At 38.9% G+C, this 20904-nt stretch overlaps 1 protein-coding gene across 1 annotated transcript in view; it reads left to right on the forward strand.

Annotated features, from left to right (window-relative positions):
* The window catches only part of MTTP (microsomal triglyceride transfer protein), a 56758-nt gene that overhangs the window by 21811 nt on the left and 14043 nt on the right, over positions 1-20904 (forward strand). The window contains exons 8-15 of the mRNA XM_086406708.1: positions 1447-1604; positions 9417-9585; positions 10564-10671; positions 13872-14084; positions 15759-15970; positions 17659-17756; positions 17858-17979; positions 19354-19581. Of these exons, the coding sequence (XP_086262834.1) occupies positions 1447-1604; positions 9417-9585; positions 10564-10671; positions 13872-14084; positions 15759-15970; positions 17659-17756; positions 17858-17979; positions 19354-19581 (1308 nt within the window). The remainder of the gene's footprint in view (positions 1-1446; positions 1605-9416; positions 9586-10563; positions 10672-13871; positions 14085-15758; positions 15971-17658; positions 17757-17857; positions 17980-19353; positions 19582-20904) is intronic.

Here is a 20904-nt window from a genome sequence, read left to right on the forward strand (position 1 = left end):
TTATAGGAAAGATAGGAAAATAATTCTTCATTATTACAGGAAAGATAGGAAAATAATTCTTCATTATTATGTCAGTATAATGTCACCATTGCAACTCTTTAAAGAAAAAAATTCTGACTTAACACTGATGTGATCTCTGCCCTCAGAAACGACCCAGTAAATCTAGCTAAGTACAACTGGAATATTTTTTTGGACTATCCTCTTAAGATTAGATGACCAAAAGGGATTTGAAGAAGAGCAAAAATGTGTATCTGTTGTTATTGGAAGGAATAAATAATTTAAAAACTGGTAGCATGCAGATTATGCAGAGTTAAGACAGAGGTCACTAATGGGATTTAACACATTTTTTTACAACTAGGGGAGAAGTGGTAAACTATGAAAAATAAGGTTTTGAACTTTTTTCTAAGCCAAAAGATGTTATTGATTAGAACTATTTACTGTTTTTAAAATCACAGCAGCATAACAGTAGTGTATATGAGGATTCAGTCCAGTTCAGTCGCTCAGTCGTGTCTGACTCTTTGCGACCCCGTGAATCGCAGCCTGCCAGGCCTCCCTGTCCATCAGCAACCCCCAGAGTTCACTCAGACTCACGTCCATCGAGTCGGTGATGCCATCCAGCCATCTCATCCTCTGTCGTCCCCTTCTCCTCCTGCCCCCAATCCCTCCCAGCATCAGGGTCTTTTCCAGTGAGTCAACTCTTTCACAGCAGGTGGCCAAAGTATTGGAGTTTCAGCTTTAGCATCAGTCCTTCCAATGAACACCCAGGACTGATCTCCTTTAGGATGGACTGGTTGGATCTCCTTGCAGTGCAAAGAACTAAGAGTCTTCTCCAACACCACAGTTCAAAAGCATCAATTCCTTTATCTAAATGCCACTCCACTTAACACGGATATATGAAATGAACAGTTCAGATCTCAGCAAGATGATGTTTTACTATTACTAGTATTTCATACAAACCATAAAATAAAGAGAATAAGGAGATCAAATTATTATAAAAACTGGTTTTCAATAAGGTTTCAGTTCATAAGAAACATGACACAATTCTTAAGCAGTTCTGATGATTTTTCCCAACAAAATATCCTGTTGTTAATGAAAATTCAACATAATTTCACTATGGTAGTCAAAGCCTGGCTTCAGATGTAACACCGTTTTGTAACCATGGAATGACCTATATGCCTGGAATCTTGAGGTCATTTGAGCTAAGTACTAATCGACAAGTCCTCTTGAGGAGGACTTGTGCACTGATCAACAGGCCTCTGTATTTGCCTCTGAGAGTCATAGGAACGTGGTAGGGGCAGGGGCAATCAGATATATTGAGGTAAGATAAAAAGAGCTTCTTTTGCTTGTCAGATACAAGGAAACATTTATTTCTGGAGAGAACATTCTTTACAAACACAGATGTTCAGAATTATGAGTGTGGTCTGGGCCTGTGGCCGTGTTTTGCAGCTCTCAGAGCACTGGCAGTCCATCAGAAAACACCTGCAGCCTGACAACCTCTCCAAGGCTGAGGCTGTCAGAAGCTTCCTGGCCTTCATCAAGCACCTCAGGACGGCAAAGAAAGAAGAGATCCTCCAAATTCTAAAGGCAGAAAACAAGGAAGTACTGTAAGTTCCCTGAACATTTCCTGGGGTTGTCTATAATAAAGTGTTTCTGGGTTGCTGTTTATTAAGCAGGTAAGATCCCTTTTGAATCAGCTGCCTCACCTTCAAACCAGTTGTTTTGCTATTTCACATTTGCATTGAACAGTTATACCTCAGTGCAGTAACTCAATGGTTAATTGGCCAGAAAAGCAAGTTTTCAGCAGTGACTCAGAGTGAATATTTTATTTTGAACATTTTGTTCTTCATGAGTGTAAATCAGGTCTAGATTGCTACATAGATAGGGGGATGGTGGGACTGTGATGTGATACCACAGTGCAGGCGCTGCCACACTCTGGTGAAATTGTGTTCCCAGAGCTATTAATTGACACTCAGAAAGAGTTCAGAATTGATTATAAAAACAAACAGACAAACAAAAACAGTATGTTTTTTCTATTAAAAATGAGCTTTCATTAAAGATACAGTGATGATTGTCATAGAAGCCTTGTTTTGAAGAGAAAATTGAGAACTGAGATTAACAGCAAAAAGAATCCAGAGAAAAGAAATATGTACATCATTTGAGTATTCAGTGGAAGAGTGCCTTATTTTACATCCACAATAAAGAGAGTTGACAATTCTCAAACTTACTTTCTAAATACCAATACAAATACACTTTCTAAATAGAAGTGTTTTGGTCTGTAAAACAAAATTTATCTGCAACTACAAATTCAACTGTTTTACACTAATTATCCTAATTGATGATATAGAACATGGCTCAATTAGTTTGACAAACAGTGGAAACTAGCCATTAAAATAGTCAAAAGTATAAAATGGCCAAGTTACACCCCTTCCCCCACACATACAACACACACAGCAACAGTGGTCACTGAGTTCAAAGGACTTGATTACTCAAGAATAAGAGAATATAGCTTTTTTCTGGAGAAGATTGTTTATTCTTGATTGTACTGTTATTGACTTGACTTAGGTCATTAAAAAATTGATATGAATTCCATATGACTAACTACAAGTTAGTTGGATACTCTCTTCAAAAATAAACATTTAAACTGAGTTAAATATATGCAAAATTATAAATTCTCAGACTCTGTTTTAATCATAGAACTTAAAGATATATTTTAGAGTGACTTATCTTTTTGTCAAAAAAAAATTACTGACAAAAACAGTGCAAAATTTGGCTGTTAACTTAGAACAGAGTTTACACTAAACCTTAGACTTATTTGTATCCTAAAAATCTTATGGTGGCAATAATTTGTATGATTTCATGATACATTTTCTAAATCAGGTTATTTACCTGATAATATTTTCAATATTGTATCATATCATAGGAAATAAACATGTAACATTGTATAGTAGAAAAGATATTCAGTTCAGTTCAGTTCAGTTGCTCAGTTGTGTCCGACTCTTTGTGACCCCATGAATCGCAGCACGCCAGGCCTCCCTGTCCATCACCAACTCCCGGAGTTCACTCAAACTCATGTCCATCAAGTCCGTGATCCATCCAGCCATGTCATCCTCTGTCATCCCCTTCTCCCCCTGCCCCCAATCCCTCCCAGCATCAGGGTCTTTTCCAGTGAGTCAACTCTTTGCATGAGGTGGCCAAAGTACTGGAGTTTCAGCTTTAGCATCATTCCTTCCAAAGAAATCCCAGGGCTGATCTCCTTTAGGATGAACTGGTTGGACCTCCTTGCAGTCCAAGAGACTCTCAAGAGTCTTCTCCAACACCACAGTTCAAAAGCGTCAATTCTTCGGCACTCAGCTTTCTTCACAGTCCAACTCTCACATCCATACATGACCACAGGAAAAACAATAGTCTTGACTAGACGAACCTTTGTTGGCAAAGTAATGTCTCTGCTTTTGAATATGCTATCTAGGTTGGTCATAACTTTCCTTCCAAGGAGTAAGCGTCTTTTAATTTCATGGCTGCAGTCACCATCTGCAGTGATTTTGGAGCCCAGAAAAATAAAGTCTGACACTGTTTCCACTGTTTCCCCATCTATTTCCCATGAAGTGATGGGACCAGATGCCATGATCTTCATTTTCTGAATGTTGAGCTTTAAGCCAACTTTTTCACTCTCCTCTTTCACTTTCATCAAGAGGCTTTTTAGTTCCTCTTCACTCTCTGCCATAAGGGTGGTGTCATCTGCATATCTGAGGTTATTGATATTTCTCCCGGCAGTCTTGAAAAGCTCTTCAGTTCAGTTCAGTTCAGTTGCTCAGTCATGTCCGACTCTTTGCAACCCCATGAATTGCAGCACGCCAGGCCTCCCTGTCCATCACCAACTCCCGGAGTTCACTGAGACTCACATCCATCGAGTCAGTGATGCCATCCAGCCATCTCATCCTCTGTCGTCCCCTTCTCCTGCCCCCAATCCCTCCCAGCATCAGAGTCTTTTCCAATGAGTCAACTCTTCACATGAGGTGGCCAAAGTACTGGAGTTTCAGCTTTAGCATCATTCCTTCTAAAGAAATCCCAGGGCTGATCTCCTTCAGAGTGGACTGGTTGGATCTCCTTGTAGTCCAAGTCACTCTCAAGAGTCTTCTCCAACACCACAGTTCAAAAGCATCAATGCTTTGGCCCTCAGCTTTCTTCACAGTCCAACTTTTACATCCATACATGACCACTGGAAAAACCATAGCCTTGACTAGATGGACCTTTGTTGGCAAAGTAATGTCTCTGCTTTGAATGTGCTATCTAGGTTGGTCATAGCTTTCCTTCCAAGGAGTAAGCGTCTTTTAATTTCATGGCTGCAATCACCATATTAGGATGAACTAAAATCATAAGACCTAGTTTTAAATTCTGACTTCCAAAATCATATAACCTTTAAGTAAGTCATATACATTCAGTCTCCCTTAGCCTCATTTTCAACATTCATAAAATACAGAGAATTCCTTCTGTTTATTGTAGTATAGTGAAAGTCAGGGTGGTGGAATGTAACATTTCCCAGTTTCATTGTGTGTATCCTATGGCTTTCAGGTTATTAACAAGTACACCAAGAGGAAAGGCTCCTGTGAGCAATTGAGTTTGAAAAACACTGGGAAAAAACACATCAAATAGTTCTCTTTATTGCAGCAATATCTGGCATCTTTAATCTGATAATATTACAAATAAGTTTCCTTAAATATGTTCCAAACTTACATGACCTTGAAAATCCCTCTTCTTAAAGCATTTTGTAGGATTAGTATTACATGAAAACACTTTAGAAAACACTGTAATTAAGACCCCAGTATTCCAGAGTCAGAAAAAACTGAGTTCCAATCCTAGCTCTATTTTTACCAGCTATGGGACCTTGAACAAATGTTTTGATACCTCTGAGTCTGTTTCCTTATGTATAGGGAGAATATTAGTGTTAAACTGACAGAGATGTTCAGTGAGCTGATGGTATTAATAACAGCATGTATTTATTGAGCGTATACAATGTGCCAAGCACTATTCTAAGTGTTTTACACAGATCATGTGATTTAATCCTCCTGACAACCCTAAAATAACTGCTCTTTATAGCCCCATGTTACAGATAACGAAGTTAAAGCAAAAAGAGGTTCAGTTCAATTCAGTCAGTCAGTCATGTCCGACTCTTTGCGAGCCCATGGACTGCTGCATGCCAGCCTTCCCTGTCCTTTGCCAACTACCAGAGCTTACCCAAACTCATGTCCATTGAGTTGGTGATGCCATCTGCCATCCAACCATCTCATTCTTTGTCATCCCCTTCTCTTCCTGCCTTCAATCTTTCCCAGCATCAGGGTCTTTTCCATTGAGTCAGTTCTTTGCATCAGGTGGCCAAAGTATTAGAGTTTCAGCTTCAGAATCAGTCCTTCCAATAAATATTCAGGAGTGATTTCTTTAGGATGGACTGGTTGGATCTCCTTGCAGTCCAAGGGACTCTCAAGAGTCTTCTCCAACACCACACTTCAAAAGCATCAATTCTTTGGTGCTCAGCTTTCCTTATGGTCCAACTCTCACATCCATACATGACTACTGGAAAAGCCATAGCTTTGACTAGATGAACCTTTGTTGGCAAAATAATGTCTCTACTTTTTAATATGCTGTCTAGGTTGATCATAGCTTTTCTTCCAAGGAGCAAGCGTCTTTTAATTTCATGACTGCAGTCACCATCTGCAATGATTTTGGAGCCCAAGAAAATAAAGTCTGTCACCGTTTCCACTGCTTCCCCATCTGTTTGCCATGAAGTGATGGAACCAGATGCCATGATCTCAGTTTTTTGAATGTTGAGTTTTAAGCCAACTTTTTCACTCTCCTCTTTCACTTTCATCAAGAGGCTTTTTAGTTCTTCTCTGTCTGCCATAAGGGTGGTGTCATCTGCATATCTGAGGTTATTGATATTTCTCCTGGCAATCTTGATTCCAGCTTGTGCTTCCTCCAGCCCAGCATTTCTCATGATGTACTCTGCATATAAGTTAAATAAGCAGGGTGTTAATATACAGCCTTGATGTACTCCTTTCCCAATTTGGAAAAGAGGTTGCATACCTAAAACTGCTAGTCAGTGTTTGCAATAATAACACTTAATAAGTATTATCTCTCTCTCAGTCTGCTCCATTCCATGACGTTTTGTTAGGGCCAAAATGGTATAGTACAAGAATATCTTTTTTAAAATATGTGTATATGTAATGCATTAGATACGTGTGTGTATTTGTTATGCAGATGTGAAATGAAATATATACAGACATCTTATGTTCATTAGTATAGCAACTAGTTTCAGAAATATTATCATCCCAAGACTCAACCAATCAGAGATTCTTGATGAGTAGATGATGTAACTAGCACTTTCCTTCAGGAGTTTCACTCTCTAACAACTAATTGTTGTGATTGAACTTGAACCATGCTTGTGTGCATGCTAAATCGCTTGTTGTGTCTGACGCTTTGTGATTCTGTGGACTGTAGCCCACCAGGCTCCTCTGTCCATGGGATTCTCCAAGCAGGATTCCCCAGGAGGGTGGGTTGCCATGCCCTCCTCCAGGGGATCTTTCTGACCCCAGGGTCGAACCCGCCTCTCTTACCTCTCCTGCACTGGCAGGCAGCATCTCTACCACTAGCACCACCTGGGAAGTCCGAACTTGAACTGCACCATGGTGCTTTTTATTTTTTATTATTTTTTTATTTTGGCTTTTTTTTTTTTTGCTTTTTATTTTTTAAAAAAATGAGCAGAAATTTCTTTCTTGGATATAAATGAAAGTTAAAAGAATGTCCCATCTTTCCACTGAATGATACTACCTTAGTTATACATTTAAGAAATGTATATAGTTGCAAAGCTAATTAGAAAAAGAATTGATTTGGGAGACCATAGCTTTTACATATTACTTATGGAGAAAAGAATTTGAACCTAATTTGTAATATTATTTATATAATTTTATTTGCAAACCTCCAAATTATATTTGGCTTAGGGTAGAGTGGAAGTGAGAAATAGATTTAAGGGCCTAGATCTGATATATAGAGTGCCTGATGAGCTATGGAATGAGGTTCGTGACATTGTACAGAAGACAGGGATCAAGACCATCCCCAAGGAAAAGAAATGCAAAAAGCAAAATGGCTGTCTGGGGAGGTCTTACAAATGGCTATGAAAAGAGGAGAAGCGAAAAGCAAAGGAGAAAAGGAAAGATATAAACATCTGAATGCAGAGTTCCAAAGAACAGCAAGAAGAGATAAGAAAGCCTTCTTCAGTGATCAGTGCAAAAAAATAGAGGAAAACAACAGAATGGGAAAGACTAGAGATCTCTTCAAGAAAATCAGAGATACCAAAGGAACATTTCATGCAAAGATGGGCTCGATAAAGGACAGAAATGGTATGGACCTAACAGAAGCAGAAGATATTAAGAAGAGGTGGCAAGAATACACAGAAGAACTGTACAAAAAAGATCTTCATGACCCAGATAATCACGATGGTGTGATCACTAACCTAGAGCCACACATCCTGGAATGTGAAGTTAAGTGGGCCTTAGAAAGCATCACTACGAACAAAACTAGTGGAGGTGATAGAATTCCAGTTGAGCTATTCCAAATCCTGAAAGATGATGCTGTGAAAGTGCTGCACTCAATATGCCAGCAAATTTGGAAAACTCAGCAGTGGCCACAAGACTGGAAAAGGTCAGTTTTCATTCCAGTCCCAAAGAAAGGCAATGCCAAAGAATGCTCAAACTACTGCACAATTGCACTCATCTCGCATGCTAGTAAAGTAATGCTTAATTCTCCAAGCCAGGCTTCAGCAATATGTGAACCGTGATCTTCCAGATGTGCAAGCTGGTTTTAGAAAAGGCAGAGGAACCAGAGATCAAATTGCCAACATCCACTGGATCATGGAAAAAGCAAGAGAGTTCCAGAAAAACATCCATTTCTGCTTTATTGACTATGCCAAAACCTTTGACTGTGTGGATCACAATAAACTGTGGAAAATTCTTCAAGAGATAGGATACCAGACCACCTGACCTGCCTCTTGAGAAATTTGTATGCAGGTCAGGAAGCAACAGTTAGAACTGGACATGGAACCACAGACTGATTCCAAATAGGAAAAGGAGTACATCAAGGCTGTATATTGTCACCCTGCTTATTTAACTTCTATGCAGAGTACATCATGAGAAACGCTGGACTGGAAGAAACACAAGCTGGAATCAAGATTGCCGGAAGAAATATCAATAACCTCAGATATGCAGATGACACCACCCTTATGGCAGAAAGTGAAGAGGAACTCAAAAGCCTCTTGATGAAAGTGAAAGTGGAGAGTGAAAAAGTTGGCTTAAAGCTCAACATTCAGAAAATGAAGATCATGGCATCCGGTCCCATCACTTCATGGCAAATAGATGGGGAAACAGTGGAAACAGTGTCAGACTTTATTTTTCTGGGCTCCAAAATCACTACAGATGGTGACTGCAGCCATGAAATTAAAAGATGCTTACTCCTTGGAAGGAAAGTTATGACCAACCTAGATAGCATATTGAAAAGCAGAGACATTACTTTGCCAACAAAGGTTCATCTAGTCAAGGCTATGGTTTTTCCTGTGGTCATGTATGGATGTGAGAGTTGGACTGTGAAGAAGGCTGAGCGCCAAAGAATTGATGCTTTTGAAGTGTGGTGTTGGAGAAGACTCTTGATAGTCCCTTGGACTGCAAGGAGATCCAACCCGTCCATTCTGAAGGAGATCAGCCCTGGGATTTCTTTGGAAGGACTGATGCTAAAGCTGAAACTCCAGTACTTTGGCCACCTGATGCGAAGAGTTGACTCATTGGAATAGACTCTGATGCTGGGAGGGATTGGGGGCAGGAGGAGAAGGGGACGACAGAGGATGAGATGGCTGGATGGCATCACTGACTCGATGGACATGAATCTGAGTGAACTCTGGGAGTTGGTGATGGACAGGGAGGCCTGGCGTGCTGCGATTCATGGGGTCGCAAAGAGTTGGACATGACTGAGCGACTGATCTGATCTGATCTGAATACAGTAAGATTAATCTGTATATTCTGAGGGTACATTAAGTGAGAAAGAAGGGAGTTAAGAGAGAGGCTTAAAATAAAATGGGGTAGTGTCTTTCAGAGAAATCCATCACTTTTCTTTTGTTTAAATAAAAAATTTTCACTTCTTTAGGAAACTCAAACCAATGGGGTCTATGGTGCTACTGCTAAGTTGCTTCAGTCGTGTCCAACTCTGTGCAACCCCATAGACGGCAGCCCACCAGGCTCCCCCGTCCCTGGGATTCTCCAGGCAAGAACACTGGAGTGGGTTGCCATTTCCTTCTCCAATGGGTCTATGAATGGTAGCAATTCAAATAATTTATTAAGCACCCTAAAATTGATATCTATGACTGTTTTCTGTTTTAGACCCCAGCTAGTGGATGCTGTCACCTCTGCTCAGACACCAGACTCATTAGATGCCATTTTGGACTTTCTGGATTTCAAAAGCACCGAGAGCGTTATCCTCCAGGAAAGGTTTCTCTATGCCTGTGCATTTGCCTCACATCCTGATGAAGAACTCCTGAGAGCCCTCATTGTAAGTCAGATGGACACTGCCAAAATTAAAGCTCTCAGCTGATCTTCGGAATCTAAGCAGTAATTAAAAGTTGCCAGCATCAGAATAAAAGCTGAAACTAGAACCTTCTGATTATTCATATTTAAATTCTATTAGACTGTTTTCTTTCATTAATCACTAATTGTAGAGTAGATTATTTCACAAAGTAGAATATTTCACATAGTGTATCTTTGCAATTCCTCTAGATAACTTAAGCTATGTTTAATGGAAATTTAAAGATTATATTCACCTATTATGTAATATGACATAGGACAAAATTTCAATTTCAGTCTTGGTTATACTTCACAATTTGACTTTAAAAGATTTATTTTGACTTCAAAAATCTTGGTGCTATTTTATGTACAGTACATTGTATAACATATAATCATTATATGTTATGTATTGGGTTGGCCAAAAAGTTCCTTTGGGATTTTCAATACATTATTACTGAAAACCCCAATGAACCGTTTCACCAACCCAATACATATTAATTCTTCTGTTACTGAAAAATTATATTGGAAGCAAAATCTAGAGTTCTCTTGGACCCAGGGTTTAAAAACAGAAAGTGCACTTATTCACTTATGATTTAGGGGAATAATTCATAATCTTTTTGGAAAATAGGCTTGTTTGAAAATCCGATAGCATTAGTGAAGTCCCTCGTTACCCACACGTACAATTTTACAGACCATTTTTTCGATTCACTGATGCAGTGAATATAATCCATAAACCTCTCAGGAATTCACAGATCTATGTTAAAAATACCTAGAAAGACTTTACCAACTCTTCAGTTCAAAGCTAGATAGTGAATTTATGTGTCCCCAAAGCAAAATTCAGAGTTTGAAATCTAGAAATATGGAAACAGTTTCTTTAGGCTTTGGCTACTTTGTTTCTTACTGAAAAATATTCCATGAAAATGTTTAAATGTTTTGGTTATCTGTTTTATCCCTGTTTGGCTAATAGAGTAAGTTCAAAGGTTCTTTTGGAAGCAATGACATCAGAGAATCTGTTATGATCATCATCGGGGCCCTTGTCAGGAAGTTGTGTCAGAACCAAGGCTGCAAACTGAAAGTAAGTGCAAATCCAGTCTAAGTCACTGTATATATAGCTCCAAACCATCCTGTTTAACACTCACATGCTGTCCACAACTGGTGTTCCTATTTCCCCTCACCCTACTCTATTTTCACCACCTGCAACCCACTCCAGTTTTCATGCCTGGAGAATCCCAGAGACAGGGGAGCCTGGTGGGCTGCCATCTCTGGGGTCGCACAGAGTTGGACACGACTGAAGCGACTTAGCAGCAGCATGGCAATTACTGCTGTTGAACATACTTTATAATTCAGTTAATTATTACATGGATTATTTATTCTGTCTCCCACTGAAATATAAGTTCACTGCAGAAATGGATCTATGTTTATTCCACACCAATTGCTTAAAATGGTGCCTGGTATATAGGTGATGTTCAGTAAGTGCTTGCTGAAAGTGAATAGTCCAAGAATCCCGCATCAAGAAATATTTATTGAGTACCCACTGTGTACTGTACTCAACTTTGAATGATGTATATATGTATATATGGTAAAGTTCTTATTCTTCAATATTAGATTCTAAGGCTACCTCCTAGGGCAGACTATTATCTATAGTAAGTATGGTTTGCAGTTTTTGAGTTTTTATGGGAGAAATTTAATTACTTCTAACTACTTTAGAACTTTATATTTTATTTTTAATTTCATTTCCTCAAAGCTTTTCCACTTGCCTGAGTGGACTATCAATTTTAACATCTTCCTCATTAAATTATGACAAAACACTCACTTTTAAGCACAACTAAATATGGAAAATCTAAATGAGTTAATATCCAACTCAACTCATCTTTCTGTAAGGCAAATAGGTTAAAGATGTTTAATACATACAAATATAATCTTTTTTCCATCCATGTTTATTATATAACCAGCTTTCAGTCAGCATTTTACTTCTATTTCTGTTTCCCATTAATATTTGTTTTTGCTTACATTTTGATCTCACTGCATCCTAATTTCTTTTCTCCCCCAAATTTATATTTGGAAAAAATTCAGACCTATGAAAAAGTTGTGAGGATAGCTCAATTCCATGAATATTTGTATACCTACAAATATACCTACATTATAATTCATATAAATATATGAAATAGGAACATGATTTGAAAGTCAAATATTCATCTAAATTTGACAGTTGTTAATGTATTGTCCTATTTGAATTATCTTATTTCATTTTATATTATTTTGGTTGAACCCTTTGAGAGTAAGTTGCATGCATCTGACATTTTACCCCTGAAGACTTTTACTTCTCATTACTTGAAGGTCATTGCATCTAGGCTCTTACAATGGACAGAATACATGTATTTATACTTATTAAATTGTGAGTTCATACTGCTACCTCTAATTCTAATCCAGTTCTACAGGGTTCTTTCTCTCCTTCCATCATTCCATAATTATATCTTCCTTCTACCACAGTGAGAACCTTGGTTCTCAAGAACATTAATACTGTGATTCATTTGCTCAGTCCTAAAGCATGCACAAAATAGCTTTGAAATTGTTACACGAATATCACTACAAAAAACAAACTACCTTAAGTAAAGTTCAAGACTTCACAATCTTTTTGTCTTTAGAATATATTACACTAAAGGTGTATAATCAGAGTACTATGCTCAAACATTACTTGGGTTAATTCTTTTTTATTCTCTTTTGTTTAGTTATGTTATTAATCTGATATTTATTCATGTTCATTAGATTTTGTTTGAATTCAGTTTTAGCATCCTTTCATCTTTGTTAACTTCATTTCTTGAATATATGAAATAGGAACATGATTTGAAAGTCAAAACTTGATTTTAAAAATATCCTCAAAGAGGTCTCATTCCCTTTCCTACCCTTCCACCCATTCTTACCTACTTTTTCTACATAAGTGGTATCATTAGTTTTGGGTTCTCTTTCCTGTCTCTTTTTGCAACAGTAAGCAGGTGTACACACACATTCTTATTCCTTTTTTCTTACACAAACTATAAACTTCTGTATACATTCTCTTGTATCTTGTTTTTTCCACTTAACAACATATTCTGGACATCAGCCCATACTGGTTCACAGAGATCTTTCTCCTCCCTTTCACAGCTGCCTAGCACTCCATGTGTGTTAGCCTGAGACACTGCGGTTTATTCTCCCATGTATGGTCATTAGGTGATGTCCACTGCTTCTGCTCTTTACAAATAATGTTTAAATGGATAATCTTGGGCACATTTTCTCTTATTTTTGGAGCTATAGCTTCAGGGCTAGGGTACTGGATCAAAATGCAGATCTGTTAGCTTTTGCCAAATTATCTTCCACGGGATTTGTAACATTTTAGGTTCCCACTAGGATGCCTGTTTCCCAATAGGCTCAATAACAATGTATGTTATCAAACTTTTGGGTTTTTAGAGTTCAGTCTGATAGTTGAGAAATAGCACTTCTTTATTACATTTAAGCTTTAGCATCTTCATTCTATTTGAGAGTCTTTTATGTCTTCACTACCCCCCATCTCTCCCATTGTGTGTGTGTGTGTGTGTGTACCTGAAGCCTATAGATGACACTGAGCCCCTAAAACATACCTAGTAACAAAGGTAAAATAGAGCCTATTTCTAATTTACTTTTCCATTAAACTATTAACTAGTAAGTTAATAGTTTCTAGGCCAGAAAACATAAGGCCTTTCCTGATTAAAGAATATGTTTGCAAAGTACCTGCTACACAGAAGGCATTCAAGAAAGGTTTTTTGAACAGTGTGTCAGCGTTAATGAAATTTGGAATTGAGTGGAAATGAGCACTCTTTAAACAGTTAGAATAAGACCTTACAGTTGAGTCCTAAGTGCTATCACCATAGTTAATACAAAAGTAAAGGTGAGTGCCACCAGTTAGGCACCTCCTAACCATTATTTAGAATTTCAATGAATGGGTAATTCTAGGAATAATTGATCACAAGGGAATTTTTAAAATGACTTTATACATTCAGAATGTGTTTAAAAGTAAATATGCCCATTGTTAATTATACTCATTGTTTGTTGCAGATATGTTAATGTGTGTATTTAAAAAATAACAATACCTTTATCAAGCTTTACTTTTTCATTTTCATTGCGTGCCTCGGTCAAGCAACCAGTGCAAAATGTTGTAAAACTTTAGGCTGTTGTCTTGGACACAAGAGTGAAGCCAATCTTACCCAAGCTTTGTTTCATGTGTGGTTACACACATGTCTGATGTAGAATGTGTTCTTTTAGGGAGTGATAGAAGCCAAAAAGTTAATCTTGGGAGGACTTGAAAAAGCAGAGAAAAAAGAGGACATCGTGATGTACCTGCTGGCTCTGAAGAACGCCCGGCTTCCAGAAGGCATCCCGCTCCTTCTGAAGTACACAGAGACAGGAGAAGGGCCCATCAGCCACCTTGCCGCCACCACACTCCAGAGATATGATGTCCCTTTCATAACTGATGAGGTAAGTTCTCCAAGAATATTTTCAACCTTCACAAAAGGGAAAAAAAAAAAGCATGCCTAATCATGAGTCAAATGCAAACTTCTCTGAAGTCACCCTATTCCCCCCCCAAACTAAGAATTTCTTTTTCCTGTTTAGAAATAACTTCAATTGGATTTAAGTCGGTTCTGAAGTAGCCTCACATTTTGAGTAGATAATGCCCTATATCATGAAGCATAAATATTGAAGCACCTTCTCTTACTTTAAGAAACAAATTCTTCTCTGAAATATCTTTATTTCCCTGGTGGCTCAGACAGTAAAGAATCTGCCTGCAATGCAGGAGACCCAGGTTCGATCCCTGGGTAGGGAAGATCTCCCTGGAGAAGGAAATGGCTAACCACTCCAGTATTGTTGCCTGGGAAATCTCGCAGACAGAGGAACCTGATGGGTTACAGTCCATGGGGTCGCAGAATCAGACATGACTGAGTGATTAACACACACACACACACACACCCCACAAGTTTTAAGACGCTCTTAAATTGTTTGACATGGGAATAACCTGGCTTAAGTCTGACCATTCAGGAAGCCATCCAAATTAAAAATTTTTTTAGGACAGAGAATGTTTACAAAGTGTAAGATAAACTGCCTGCTCAGAATGATGCTCTAAGTTTGCAGCTACATTTGTTGATAGGCTATGAAGTGTGATAATTAGGGTCATGAGTGTTTGAGACAGACAGATAGATTCTGGCTCAGTCTCTTCTTAGTTGTCTTTGTTTTGATGAGTTTCTTAATTCCTATGTACCCGAAAACAAGGTTAACATTTGAGAGAGAGAACAAGGCAGAGGGGAGTAGAATTGAAAGAAATACCTAGTGTAGAACCCCTATTGTTAGGTGATGCTAGTGACTAATGAAATTAGTTGTTGCCACAGGATGTAATTATTTTGATGAATTTTCTTCAGTATTAACATTTTGTAAAAAAAAAAAAAGAAGAAGAAAATCCTCTATTATAACCTATGGCCTTTGGATGATAATGATTATCAGTATAGATTCATCAAATGTAATACACGTACCACTGAGATGCAGGATGTTGATAGAGGGGAGGTTGTGTGGAAGGGGGAGTGGGAAGGGATGGAGATCAGGAGGTATATAGGAATGCTATACCTGCAGCTCAGTGTTTCTGTGAACCTAAGATTTCTCTAAAAAATAGTCTATTAATTTTAAAAAGATGGAAAATTCTGAGGCATTTCATTGTAAGGAATATAGGTTCATATAGTCATCTCTCTCCAGAGGTCCCTTGCCGTGTAGCAGTAGTACCTTTGAAAAATCTATGTCTGTGAGGTAATACTATGATATGCTGCATAGCAATCAAGACTCAAAAATCTCAGTTTCTCACATCTCGGCTTCTCATCCATGCTATGGCTAATCCATGCTAAGGGAAAATGTGGCCATGAACTCACTATAGTAGTAGATGAAAGAGAGGGATAAGATGTATCAGCACTTAACTGCCTCAGCCCAGAAGTCACCCACAGAAATTCTGCTTATGGTCTGTTAGCCAGAACTATGGCCCCACCCTAAGTCAAAGAAATGTGGGAAATATAGAGGCACATGTCTATTTTTATGAGCATGAACTCTTCCTGCCACGGTATAAATTCATGAGATGAGATGTGTGCTAACCAAGCTTGAACATCTTGTCTACAGGTAAAGAAGACTATGAACAGGATATACCACCAGAATCGTAAAATACATGAAAAAACTGTGCGTACTACTGCAGCTGCCATCATTTTAAAAAACAATCCATCCTACATGGAAGTAAAAAACATCCTGCTCTCTATTGGGGAACTTCCCAAAGAAATGAATAAGTACATGCTCTCCATTGTCCAAGACATCCTACGTTTTGAAACACCTGCAAGGTAGGGAACAGCGCCCCTCTCTCTGCTTATCCAAGCTTGTTTGTATAATGATGTGATACACATGTGGCTAATAATAACGGTGTGGTCTTTATGCTGGGTTATGTTGCATAAAACCAAAGAGTTTGCCAAATTTCCCATAAGAGAAGTATTTAGCAGGCCAGATTAAACTTCGCCTTGGCACTATGATTTGGAACTCTGGATATGGTTTTTTTCACTCTAGGTCTCCTGTTCGGTCTGGTAATATCATATTGCCAAATGTTAGTAATGTTTTAAAATCTAACTACATTTTCAGTAGCACTGAAATCTTCTCTCGGCCTTACTTCATCCCTGGAGCAAAGCAGAAGAGAGCTAATCACTCACTCACATGCAGTCCCTGTGAATATTTGAGGACTGCTCTTTACATTTTCTTCTCCATGCTAAAATCATATCACCTAGTGATTCTGGGGTGAACCCTGTAAGGCAACATTCTTCTTCTTCCTCTCAATAATGTTCTACATCAGACCTAGGTACAGATTTCTTTGGTGGATTATTTTATTTTTTTGCTGTGCTGTTTAAATTTTATTATTACTGATGCAATTAATGTTAAGTAGTCAGGAATGGCAATAAGAGTGAAAGTCTCTTGGTCGTGTCCAACTCTTTGGGACCCCATGTACTATACAGTCCATGGAATTCTCCAGGCCAGAATACTAGAGTGGGTAGCCTTTCCCTTCTCCAGGGTATCTTCCCAACCCAGGGATCAAACTCAGGTATCCCAGGTCTCCCATATTGCGGGCAGATTCTTTACCAGCTGAGCTACAGGGAAGCCCAAGGATACTGAAGTCCATAGCCTATCCCTTAGAAGGTTAAGCCTTACTTAGAAAGAGATGCTCAGGCTTCCCAGGGGGCGCTAGTAGTAAAGAACCTGCCTGCCAATGCAGGAGATGAAAGAGATATGGTTTCAATCCCTGGATTGGGAAAATCCCCTGGAGAAGGGCATGGCAACCCACTCCAATGTTCTTACCTGAAGAATTCCATGGACAGAGGAGCGTGGTGTGTTATAGTCCATAGGGTTGCAAAGAGTCAGACACGACTGAAGTAACTTAGCACACACATTGTGTTTTACTGGGATGTTTCTTTTTCTTTTCTTTTTTCTTTTTTATGGCCATGCTGAGTGGTTTGTGAGATCTCAGTTTCCTGACCAGGGATCGAACCCGTGTCCCTTATGGTGGAAGCTCATGAAGTCCTAACTGTTGCACCACCAGAGAAGTCCCTTGTGAAGTATCGCTTTAATTGAACATTAGACAACACTAGAGGGTATAGGAAAACATTTAAAGAAAGATTGGGCAGCCTCTCCAGTTTGGTACAATTTTCCTTAAAGGTATATACTATTTGACAATAGAACCACAATGATTCAAAGAACGTGTTGTTTTCCACTTCTGAGTTGTGTCCATCACTCAGCTTCAACCATCTCATAGCTGGGTGTCCTCACCTTGCTGTCATTTTGATACCAAACTAAACTTCAGATATCTGAGGAATGAAGGGGAAAACCCTCATCCTGATGCTGACACTCCAGCTGGCACCTCCCTAGTCTTGGAGTGGCACGAGGAAAATTTGGCCCCTTCTTTTTTCCACTGAGGATTTGGGTTCTTTCCAAATCTGACTTGGGAAACAGCCATCACAATGCAGCTTTTTCCTTTTCTGTGTTATAGCAAAATGGTCCGTCAAGTTCTGAAGGAAATGGTCGCTCATAATTACGATCGTTTCTCCAAGAGTGGGTCCTCCTCTGCATATACTGGCTACGTAGAACGTACGTAACCCAGAAAGGGGTTCTCCCTCCCTGCCCCATGCCCTGCTCAGTGTTGCTGTGACTGTTGTTAAATTTGCGGATTTTTTTGTTGGTGTCATTAGGGACTTCCCATTCGGCATCTACTTACAGCCTTGACATTCTTTACTCTGGTTCTGGCATTCTAAGGAGAAGTAATCTGAACATCTTTCAGTATATTGAGAAAACTCCTCTTCATGGTATCCAGGTATCTCATTTTTTCATTAATTTTGCTTATTTGACTATGTAAGCAGTTAGTGTGAAGTAGGGTAAAATATATACTAATGATAACACTGTAGAATGTGTAAATTAATCATGGATCTATCATGTCATCCTGATTCCATCATCTGCAAGAGGCTGTGTGGTTTATGGTCCCAGAGAGTTTCAAATATGCAAACATCCATATTTTTTCAAAGGTACAAATGTTCACAAAATTGAAATCATGCCAGTATTTCTCACATATGTTTTGCAAAAATATTTTATTTTTACTCGTAGATATGTATACTCCTTGGAGCTCCAGATATTTAATTCTAGAATCTATTTCCTTCTCTTGGTGTTTCTATGGAGAGAGTGATTCTTCATAATGAAAGCTCTCATAATAGAATATGGTTCTCCGAAGAGTTGATCTAATTTTTCTAATACTTCTAAGACAGAAAAGAGTAAAGTGGAGACATTTGACAACTGGCTGACTTCCATCCCTTTAGTTTTACCCCAAATTTGGTGACAATCTTTAAAGGCTTCCTAATTTCAAAATATACTCTCTTTTTAGTTTTTATGCATATCAAAACTATAATCTTCTAAATAAGCTCACTTTATCTTTAGACATGATTTAGTGTTCTATAAACTTGAGTTCTTATCAATATTGCATTACTACACTGTTTAACAGGACTCTAGTCAGAAACCATGCCTCTGTCCTGAGGAATCACCATCTGTTTTCTGATATGCACTCTGAAATGCCAAACGCCCATGGCTAGGGCCCTGGGTGTGGAGGACAGAGAATATGTAGGATTCCTATGTCTGGTAGATCTCAGGGTGTGAACCTGCTCTCGATGTTCAACGTCTCTTCTTTTACTGGAAAAGGTTTTATGTGGAAGGTTGTGAGTCATGGCTTAGAGAGTTGCACACCCTCTCATAGCACAGACTTGGGCCAACTGTGCCAACATCTCTCCACCTCGTTTTCAGGGGCTCCCTGAGACAGGCAATCCACTGTGTATGACAATTCTGCAGAAACTGTCTCTAGGATGACGCCATTAAATGGAAAGTTCACGGTCTTTGCAGTCAGACAGAAGAGGTTTGAGACCTATCTCTACCATCTGAGTGTTTTTTCAGGCTTCATCTGCAAAATGGATACAATCACATGTACCTCCAAATGTGGCTGTGAGAATTAAATGAAGAAAACAAAGAAGAAAGAAGAAAACAAACTCATATTCAGGCACAGAGCTGTTTTTGTTTTATTTTTTGCCTATTTTTTTGCAGCTGCAGGCAACTTTTGGAACCCCAGGAAAGTTGTAGGTGTAGCTCATCCTCTTGTACAGAACGGGCAGGGAACTAATGTCATGAATGCTATATCTGTTTTCCCTAGGTGGTCATTGAAGCCCAAGGACTGGAGGCATTAATTGCAGCCACTCCTGATGAGGGGGAAGAGAACCTTGACTCCTATGCTGGCTTGTCAGCTCTCCTCTTTGATGTTCAGCTCAGACCTGTCACTTTTTTCAACGGGTACAGTGATTTGATGTCCAAAATGCTGTCAGCATCTAGTGACCCTATGAGTGTGGTGAAAGGACTTCTTCTGCTAATAGATCATTCCCAGGTAATTCAGTCTGCACATGAATATTGAATATACTATTCACATTTTATATACATGGAGGATACAAGATAAAGTTCCACTCACCTTGGAGCTCACATTCTAAGCATTCGACCCTCTTGGCATTATTGTCCTTTCTCCTTACCTACAGGAAAATGGGTTTTCTTTTGCCTGTATTATCTGATTAAGATGTCGTCTCACTGTTGAGGCAAAAGAGGAACTACTCAACATGAATGTAATACAATGTCATTATATCTCAGTAAAACTAAAAGTGGGGGAAGGAAACTGGTAGGAACAGAAAAAAAAACTATGGAGAAAATAACTTAGGATTCAACAGAGGAGAGATGGCCTTATTTCTTTCACTTGGCTTTCTTGGGTACAAATATGATATTTTTTTCTGAACACAAGCACTGAACTACAAGGCTTCATAAGTTACTGATGACATTTAACATGATGACATTGGTAAAGATTCAAGTAGTGCATCATCCCTACCATATCAGCAGAGGCACAAGCAATCACTGACACCAACCACATGTTTAATGGACACTCTTTGCCCCACATTCTCATGTTCACAGAACCTTACAAAGGTCCATTCATTGTTAAAGAATAAGAGTACTTTCATTCACTTGACCTGCATTATTCAGAATAGTTTTCAGTTTTCTTCACTCCTAATCTTATATTACTGTACTAAGATATGACAATAGTATATTCTGTATGGTAAGATTTAGGTGACCAGGTTACTGTAGGGTGGGAATGGTCTGTTTCATGGAATTTTCTCAGAAACAGAAGAGGGTTAATCTGAATAACCTTTGAGTTTGAGTGTGTTTGATGCTTAATTTTTTTTTTTCTTTAATAACTTGACATTTCCGGTCTTACTAAGCATCAGTTCAGTTCAGTTCAGTTCAGTCGCTCAGTCGTGTCCGACTCTTTGCAACCCCATGAATCACAGCACACCAGGTCTCCCTGTCTATCACCGTCTCCCGGAGTTCACTCAAACTCACTTCCATGGAGTCAGTGATGCCATCCAGCCATCTCATCCTCTGTCGTCCCCTTTTCCTCCTGCCCCCAATCCCTCCCAGCATCAGAGTCTTTTCCAATAAGTCAACTCTTCGCATGAGGTGGCCAAAGTACTGGAATTTCAGCTTTAGCATCATTCCTTCCAAAGAATAGCCAGGGCTGATCTCCTTTAGAATGGACTGGTTGGATCTCCTTGCAGTCCAAGGGACTCTCAAGAGTCTTCTCCAACACCACAGTTCAAAAGCATCAATTCTTTGGCGCATAGCAATATAAATATGGAATATTTGCTAAAAAGAGGATCTTATGAAAAAT

Source organism: Bos grunniens, chromosome 6 (genome assembly GCF_055505025.1).
Source record: "Bos grunniens cultivar Pamir isolate PY7600 chromosome 6, Bosgru_T2T1.0, whole genome shotgun sequence".
NCBI classification, from domain to species: Eukaryota; Metazoa; Chordata; class Mammalia; order Artiodactyla; family Bovidae; genus Bos; species Bos grunniens.